Raw genomic sequence first — 7,993 nt, 5'->3', positions numbered from 1 at the left:
AGTAGAGCATGGCCGCATTAAGACGTGCCCGCCTACACTATACATACGTTTCTTCTTTATCGAAATTGCTCTAATGTTGTCAAACCTTGTATCTTTAAGACAAGCCGAAAGATTTTGTTAAATTCTTTTAAATTTTGTATAATTAAACAAATCTCTATCCACAAAAATTAAGATGGGACGAAGCGTTTGAAGGTTTTAGATTGTGTATCTTGCTCACTATCATTTCCAACGGGCAATTCCGTTTTGGCAATGGAGCACAGAGACCGCAAGCGCAAGGCTTTAGAGATTTCCGAGTCTCCTAAATTTGTATCGGAAACAATCAATGAGCTAACTACAGTTTTAGTGGCGAGTGACGCGATACTACGAATGGAGATCAGTGAGCTTCGCGATGAGGTAAGCAAGCTTGAAAAAAAGTTGACTGAAAAAGAAGAAGAATGCGTTCGCCTCGAATCCGAGGTAGCTTTCTTTCATCCTGACGCAATTATTGAACGGATCCGGACAAAGTTATGGTACCATGGTGACCTTACAATGCTTCGCAGGGTCATTGAGCTACGACCTCGTATGCTTCGAAGTGCCGAGACGAGGGGAGACCGCTCACTTTATCTCTGCGACACTCCAACCAAAAAGAGTAAACAAACAGTGAACGGCGCCAGAGTTCTCGATTTTTCACCATGCAATGAGAAAGATAAATCAACAGCACATTCATCTCCAGCAGTTGGTCTTGATGACGTTATAGATCACGGTGCCGCGGAGGATAAAGATCACGAAGATGAAGTTGGTGTGACTCAGAAAGAAGACAATGAGCTTGCAGCTGTTTCACCGGCACCTGATGCTGGTGTGCAGGTCCACTCAACACCGCAAGATGGGGTCGCTACCGAAATAAACCACGCAAACATGAACGATGACGGACGCGAGGTTGCCGGTATCGTCAGCCAGCAGGAAAACACGGAGCTCGCAATTGTTCTTCGGGCACCCGAACTTGATGTGCAGGTTAATCTATCAGCAGAGGAGATGATTATTATGGAATCTAGCGTCGCAGCATCAGCACCTGTCAGTCAAGCCACGGATGACACTCTTATCGGTGCGTAAGGCTGGAGGATGCTCAATTAATGAAAATAATTTTTGACTTAATGTAATTTTGACTATAAATTGCAAAGCTTTCAGTCATGAATCATAATGTATTTTTTTTCTTAAACATAGAAGCAAACTGTTCCTTTGGAGACACGGTAAATGAGAACCGAAAAACGTCATTTTATCATCGTTCTATCTTTGCACGAGATGTTCGTTGACAAGTAGGATTTATCTTGAAACTTTCAAAATGCTTCAGACTGATGTTTGTTTGAACGGCCACACGCTTTACTAAATTGCCTGTTTCGCTCTTTACATTATAATCTAATTCGCACCAGACAGGCGGATTCGACCCAAGTAGTTAACTTATGGGCAATTCACCTTTGTCGTCGGGTTGTCGCTTGTCGTTAGAGGAACGCAAAGCGTTGCAGCGGTTTGATGATGAAGAAATAAAACTTTTACGCAAAACATTCAAGGGTCTGGCCAAAGGCAAAAGCGGACACGGAGTCGATAAGGTTACCTTTCTCAAATGTTTTCCAATGCGTGGCTTGCTTGGCGAGCGTTTGTTTCAGGTAATTGACAAAGACAACTCCGGCTTCATTCACTACAACAACTTTGTCTACGGTCTGGCGATTCTCTTTCGAGGTTCACAAAAGGAGAAAATGAAGTTCATTTTCGACATCTACGATCTCAGCGAGTAGGACGTGTTTCGTTTCTGATGTTCGCTCGTCTAATATGTTGTAATTTGGTATAGGGCAAACTCCATTTCACGTGACGAACTCATGACAATGCTGCATCAGTTCCCTTACTCAGCATTGCAGCTATTTAAGTCCAAGATGGATGACGAAGATGTTATCTGTTTGCCTGAAATAGCTACCCCTGGCATAGCTGTTCGTTCGATGCCCTCATTACTAAAGTGAAGCTAATTGGTACTTGGAACGTTTGTAGATGAAGGAAATTGAGGCTTTGGTTGACTTGGCATTTCGATCCACATATACTTCAAATGCTCGCCTTACTTTTGAGCAATTTTGTCGTTGGTGTGAGACCACTCCCGGGGTTACGGATGTACGTGACTCATTGTTGAACCTTTGCTTCGATGCTTATTTATAAATGGTCGCAGTTTCTCATGAGTGCTTTGCCGATTGAAGATCAGGCAACGAGAGATGGAGGCTCAAATTCACACGGATGTATCGTTACTTCTGTCTCGCCAATTAACGGGTACTCCCGTAAAGGAATACGTAGCAACTGATAGCTAATCACATTAATTTTGTTGTCAAAGGTCAAAATTACAGCTTCGAAGTCCGTTGGTCAAAGCCCATGACGATATGCAGAAGAAAACCCGCTCGAATACTAATTTATGCATCAAGTACGTTAAATAGGGTTTTCCTTTGTATATATTACCATTCTTGATTTTGCGTTTGTGAGTGTCCAACAGTCAAATATCTGCAAAGGCTTTTTCCTCTTCGGATACTTCAAGACGCAAATATCTGGAAAAGACACGTACCTTATTGCAAGAAGCGAAATACACATGCAAAATTGATAGTCTGGCGTCTGAAATTGATGCCGTCCTAGCAAAAGCGGATCGCCTGCTCTCAAAGTCCACAGGGGCTTCGGGGCTTGGTGCGAAAATTTGCTCCTATACGGGCTCTAATGAAAGCCCCAAATTTTCTCAACTATTGGACGATATGACAGAGGCGTCTTTATTTGACAATTGTTCTAATATTTCCGGAGTCTTGTGGAAGCGCGGTAAACGTCTACGTAAAATGACAAAACGATACTATGTGTTGCAAGGCAACTTTCTTTATAATTACGTGTACGTCTATCATGCCAACAAATCGAGGTGATGTGCTGAACTCGTAATCATACTTTTTTTCTGGTGTCATAGCACTTCGGATGACACAGCACCTCGCGGCGTGGCATTCTTAAGCGATTGCTATGTTGAAGTGCAGGACGTGCAGTACAAGATTATTGAGAATGGAGTGCAATATTATGGGATCGACATTTTGGCAGAGCCTGGTTGCTCACGTGAGAAGCGCACAATATTTGCTCGCTCTTTTGAAACTCAGAAACGGTGGGCAGCGGCACTTCGTCAGGCCACTGATAAAGTTTCAATTGACGAAGTTTACACTGTCGGCCAGCAGCTCGGCCGTGGAAAGTTTTCCAGAGTGTGCGAAGCCATTCATAAGCGCACTGGGATCATAACGGCGGTTAAAATTATCGACAAGAGCAAGTTGCGGCCCCCAGAGAAGGAACTTTTGCGCACCGAGATTGCCGTCCTTAAGCTTGTTCACCATCCGAACATTATCCGTCTACACGACGTGTTTGAGGATCGTCAATACATTCACATCGTCACGGATCTCGTGTCAGGTGGAGAGTTATTTAATCGCATTGTGAGCCGATCGAGATACACAGAAGCCGAAGCTCGGCTTGTCATGCGCCCCCTTTTTGAAAGCGTCAAGTACTTGCACCGATTGGGCATCGTTCACAGAGATCTCAAGCCAGAAAATATCTTGTGCGGTGAGGCATTGACAGATGTCACAATCGCCGACTTTGGTTTGTCAAAACTAGTGCACCCGGAAGAACTCATGAAAATGCCATGCGGAACGCTCAATTACGTGGCTCCTGAGGTGCTTACACTTGAAGGGTATGGTCGTGAAGCCGATCTCTGGTCTCTTGGAGTCATTTTGTATTTGCTTCTACGCGGAGAACTTCCTTTTTACGGCAAAGGGAAGAGCGAGGTCATTCAAAAGACTTTACTTGCTAAAATTAACCTCGAGTCGGATTTAGCCTGGAAAAACGTGTCTCTCGCTGGAAAGTCCTTGCTTCGCGGCTTGCTAATGAAAGACCCATCTCGCCGTCTTACAGCACAAAATGCTTTACTACACGAGTGGTTTGCAGACAAGCCAGTACAGCCCCTACACTCTCGTGTATGACTTGAATTTCATTTTACATAAGTTAAGCAATTAATGTAATGTAACGTTCCAGAATTTATTGCTTGTTTTCAAATATTGCTACCAGTTGTGCAAGACGGGGCAGCACTTCTGAGACAGCAATAGCCAAGGTACGTGTAACATGGAGCTATCGTTGCAATTAACTCTTCGCATCATGTTAGCAAAAATGCTTAGAAGTCTTCGCATGTAAATCTTGGGTTAGAGCCAAGGCGTTGCGAATACACAGTGCCACCGCCGAGACGGCAAAATCTTCGGCGCATATTTTTTTTACTTCCTTAAAGATTGCAATTTCATATCTTCTAATTTGGTCACAAAGTGAAGGAGCTGTTGACCAAATTTAAAAATCGACGCACGTTCTTTTAATTTTGAATAATGAAAGCATACGGTCCGAAAAAGCGTCGCTGCTTAAATATGTGACGAAAATTATCATATTCAGCCGAGTCAACCTACAATTCTTGATTTTTTTGGCATCTCGATGTACTTAATTACAAAGCTCCTTTCTTCTGCTTCTTGCGCCTACAGCTGACGCTGAGGTTACGTCTGCTTCCTCATCACCTAGAGTATATCCGACTTTTTGGTAATGTTTCGATGACTCCTATGCAATGTGAATTATGAATGCCACATTGTTTAGATCGACAGACATCGTGAAGAGCAATGCAGAACTTTAAAAGGAATATTAAACTGGAACTTTGAATAGAGTACATGTGGGAACTCCCTCTTGATGCTTAGTTACTAATTAAGCGACTGATCTTTATTTTTAAATAGTCATTTAAAATTGCTACTCTTTATATGACCTGGCTCAGTCCTTGCTAATGATACAAAAGCTTGACTTGCTTCAGACCCCTAACGGAGAGACTGCATTGGATTCGTTTACACATTGGGCACGGTGTGTTGAGGTACCACTTTGTGATGGTCGTGTGGTATCAGTAGCGCAAGACCCAGACTCACTTGTATTGGGGACAACTGTGTGGGACAGCAGCAAGACGCTACTTAAATTTATCGAGCAGCGGTCTGTGCGATTTCAAAGCTTTTCGTCTATTTGTGAACTCGGCGCCGGATGCGGAGGCCTTGCTGGTATTGCCAGTGCAATTGTCACTAGAGGACTGGCACATGTGGTACTTACAGACATTGGACCGGTACTTCCGTGGCTGCGACGCAACGTAAGGGAGAATCTGACTGAAAAGGAGCTTCAGCGCCTTCGTGTAGAGCAGTACGCTTGGTATGACACACAAAGTAGCACTGTATTTCATGCGCAATGCTGATACTGTGTTGCATTGAATGTACAAAATCAATCATAGGGGCACGCCAGCGGTAAACTTTCATGCGCCGTTCGATTGTATCATATGTGCTGACGTCGTGTACGAGAAAGCATGTGTGAAACCATTAATGCAGTCGCTGTTAGCTTTGTCGCACCGCAGAACGGTCATATTTATTGCTAATGAGCGTCGTGCGCTCGAGGTTCGAGAAGAATTTATGATGTACATCGACAAATATTTTCATTGGAAAGAAATACCCAAGACGGAGCTGGATGCTGATTATTATAAAGAAGGGATCGAAGTATTTGAGATGAGACCCAAGAAACGCAAAGTCCCGATAGAGATGCAGATTGTCGCTTCTGAGAACGCGAGATCTGATGAGAACTGGGATAATCAGGAGCTACACAATCCGGATAGTTGGAATGACCTGATGCGAGATCTGTCGGCAGTTGCTAATAAGAAGTAAAATTAATTGGGCATTGTTAGTTTCTCTGTAGCCTCATTTACTGATTCATGTAGTGTTTCAAGTTCCACTTGAAATCCTTTATCAGTACCTCATTCATTTACTCCCACGTGAACGTTCGGATCGCTCCAGGCGGCACCATCGTCTCCACCGCGACATTACCAACCTGAAGCTGGAATTCTACAGGTTCGGTGTTTTCGTTTATCGCTACAAGCACCTTGCGATTGTCTGGAGTCACAAACGCACTTGCCTGCACGAAAGCATATCCCGCAGTCACACACTGGTCGGTTGTCGACGCAAGCGAACGCATGGTACCGTCTTTTGAATCAAATCGCCATTGCTGATGAGGCAGGACGGTATCCTCGCACAAGTCGGTGCTGATGCGCGCGCCGTTCTCAGTCGAGCCATGATTTAATGAGATGCAGTAGTCACCCATGCGAATACGATTCGTGCCTATCTCGTACGTCCAATGTTGCTGCGTGTATCGACAGTCCACCAAAAGGCCTTGATGTCCCTGCCATGGAATCTCCTTGAGGTCAATACAAAATCCAGTGCCAGTAACTTCGAGCTTGCCATCATCAGTCGGACGCCACTTTTGCCGAGAGCTACCATCGCACGCAGCCAACATTGAAGGATAGTCAACAAACAATTGTGGATCTCCTAACATCGCAAATCGTGCCGCCACCTCTGTCTTCACACGGCGTGAGCCACGGGGAATGTATTTGGAAAAGTGCTGAATAAAGTAAAACATGGGTTGGATATAAAAGTCCGTTCCGTCCTCTGTCAATATAATCGGGGCGTCACAATAATTTTCCAAGTGGTTTGGTCCACCCCTATGATCAAGAAGGAGGTTCCAGTCAACCCAACCAGCCACGTGATTATTCAAATCGGTCATAATGTCGTGTCCATAGCGCTGAGCACGAAACCAAGCAAGATCCCCGTGGCCCACGTCAGGACAATTGCAGCTTTCTGTCGCCAGCATAAAGCGGCTTGGATCGATAAAGTACGTGTCATTCAAACGCTCGTGGTACTCGACACCATCCATATAGCGTTCATTATCGTACCAATGAAAGGCCATTCCGTGTACGTACTGCGAAGCCGTTGGGTGATTGTAAATCGTTTCGGCCCACTCACGGACACTGCCGCGGTTGTGATCATAGATCATGAGGACAAGGTCAGGGTGATCACGTTGGAGCGTCGGGCCAAGATACGATCCAATGAATTCTGCCTGATACTCCGCCGTGTACATGCACGATTCCCATGGAACCTCAGCTTGGGGTTCATTCTGAGGCGTAAGTCCCCAAAACCGAATGCCGTGCTTCTTGTACGCTGTGATGAACTTGGAAAAGTACAGAGCCCACGTCGCGCGGACGTCGTCTTTAAGACCAATAGGTTTGACTGAGTCAAGCATACTCGACATGTGATTCGGTGCTGCTCGCTTCATCCATGTAGGGGGGCTCCATGGGGCCAAAAAAAGCTTTAATTCCGGTAGGCGTTCCAAAGCACGCTTGATAAATGGGATCATAGCCGCTTGATCGTGGATCACGTTTTGATCAAAGTGCACGAGATCGGTGTCATTAACGACATCATCAAATGTATACGAAGAGACGGAAAAGTCTGAAGATCCCATCGGTACGCGTCCAAAGGTGTAGCCACTGCCATTATGTTGATCAAAATAGAGCGTCAAGACCTCGTCTTGTTTAATCTTGGGCAATTTACTAAATTGCAACGCCGCAGCTTCCGTGAAAGCTCCTCCAAAACCCATAATTTCTTGATATTTCGTTTTAAAGTCTACTCGAATAAAGGACTTTGCATCCGCCTGTGCGCCATGGATCCACTTTAAGCCTGCAATGGGTTCCATCATATTGGTTTGATTATCCACGTATGAGCTCTGGACACAAGCCACGTTTGAACCCACCACTGGTGCAGCAGCCTTCGAGTCGGACGGAGACTTTGTCGTCACAGCAGGAGCTGTAGCAGCATCTTCGGGCAATGCAAAGAGACTGAAGATTGCGACGACGACGCATACGCCAAAGACCCCGAGTCCGACGAGACTCCACTTGATGATAGCGCGCCTTCGCGTCGCACGTGCGCTTAGACGCTCGTCGCTCGCCAGGGAACTGGTTCCATAGGCTGTTGGCTCTGTCGTCATGCTAAACTTAGAAGCTTTAAAAGAAAAGTGTTGACAGGGCCAGGTGAAAGATACGAGTTACGGACTATTCCCGATACGTATTTTCTAAGCCAAAGTGTCTACA

The 7,993-nt window shown here is 45.2% G+C and overlaps 4 protein-coding genes across 4 annotated transcripts; 3 read left to right on the top strand and 1 right to left on the bottom strand.

The window, feature by feature from the left end:
* Positions 1–249: 249 nt before the first annotated feature.
* Positions 250–1,289, top strand: CCR75_004291 (uncharacterized protein; the record flags this gene model as incomplete). The annotated part of the gene is made up of 2 exons (XM_067962377.1): positions 250–1,081; positions 1,201–1,289. The coding sequence occupies 2 exons, from the start codon at positions 250–252 to the stop codon at positions 1,287–1,289; spliced, it is 921 nt and encodes a 306-aa protein (XP_067822121.1).
* Positions 1,290–1,436: 147 nt separating this feature from the next.
* CCR75_004290 (uncharacterized protein) lies at positions 1,437–4,001 on the top strand (the record flags this gene model as incomplete). The annotated part of the gene is made up of 6 exons (XM_067962376.1): positions 1,437–1,765; positions 1,823–1,958; positions 2,017–2,133; positions 2,189–2,286; positions 2,504–2,881; positions 2,954–4,001. The coding sequence occupies 6 exons, from the start codon at positions 1,437–1,439 to the stop codon at positions 3,999–4,001; spliced, it is 2,106 nt and encodes a 701-aa protein (XP_067822120.1).
* Positions 4,002–4,831: 830 nt separating this feature from the next.
* On the top strand, positions 4,832–5,741 carry CCR75_004289 (uncharacterized protein; the record flags this gene model as incomplete). Its single annotated transcript, XM_067962375.1, has 2 exons — positions 4,832–5,229; positions 5,318–5,741. The coding sequence occupies 2 exons, from the start codon at positions 4,832–4,834 to the stop codon at positions 5,739–5,741; spliced, it is 822 nt and encodes a 273-aa protein (XP_067821705.1).
* A 97-nt stretch (positions 5,742–5,838) lies between these two features.
* On the bottom strand, positions 5,839–7,890 carry CCR75_004288 (uncharacterized protein; the record flags this gene model as incomplete). Its single annotated transcript, XM_067962374.1, has 1 exon — positions 5,839–7,890. The coding sequence occupies one exon, from the start codon at positions 7,888–7,890 to the stop codon at positions 5,839–5,841; it is 2,052 nt and encodes a 683-aa protein (XP_067821706.1).
* Positions 7,891–7,993: the final 103 nt, after the last annotated feature.

The sequence above is a fragment of the Bremia lactucae genome, linkage group LG2, assembly GCF_004359215.1.
Source record: "Bremia lactucae strain SF5 linkage group LG2, whole genome shotgun sequence".
Classification (NCBI taxonomy): domain Eukaryota; phylum Oomycota; class Peronosporomycetes; order Peronosporales; family Peronosporaceae; genus Bremia; species Bremia lactucae.
Note: the sequence above shows the minus strand (reverse complement) of the source record. Positions and strands in the feature narration are given on the sequence as shown.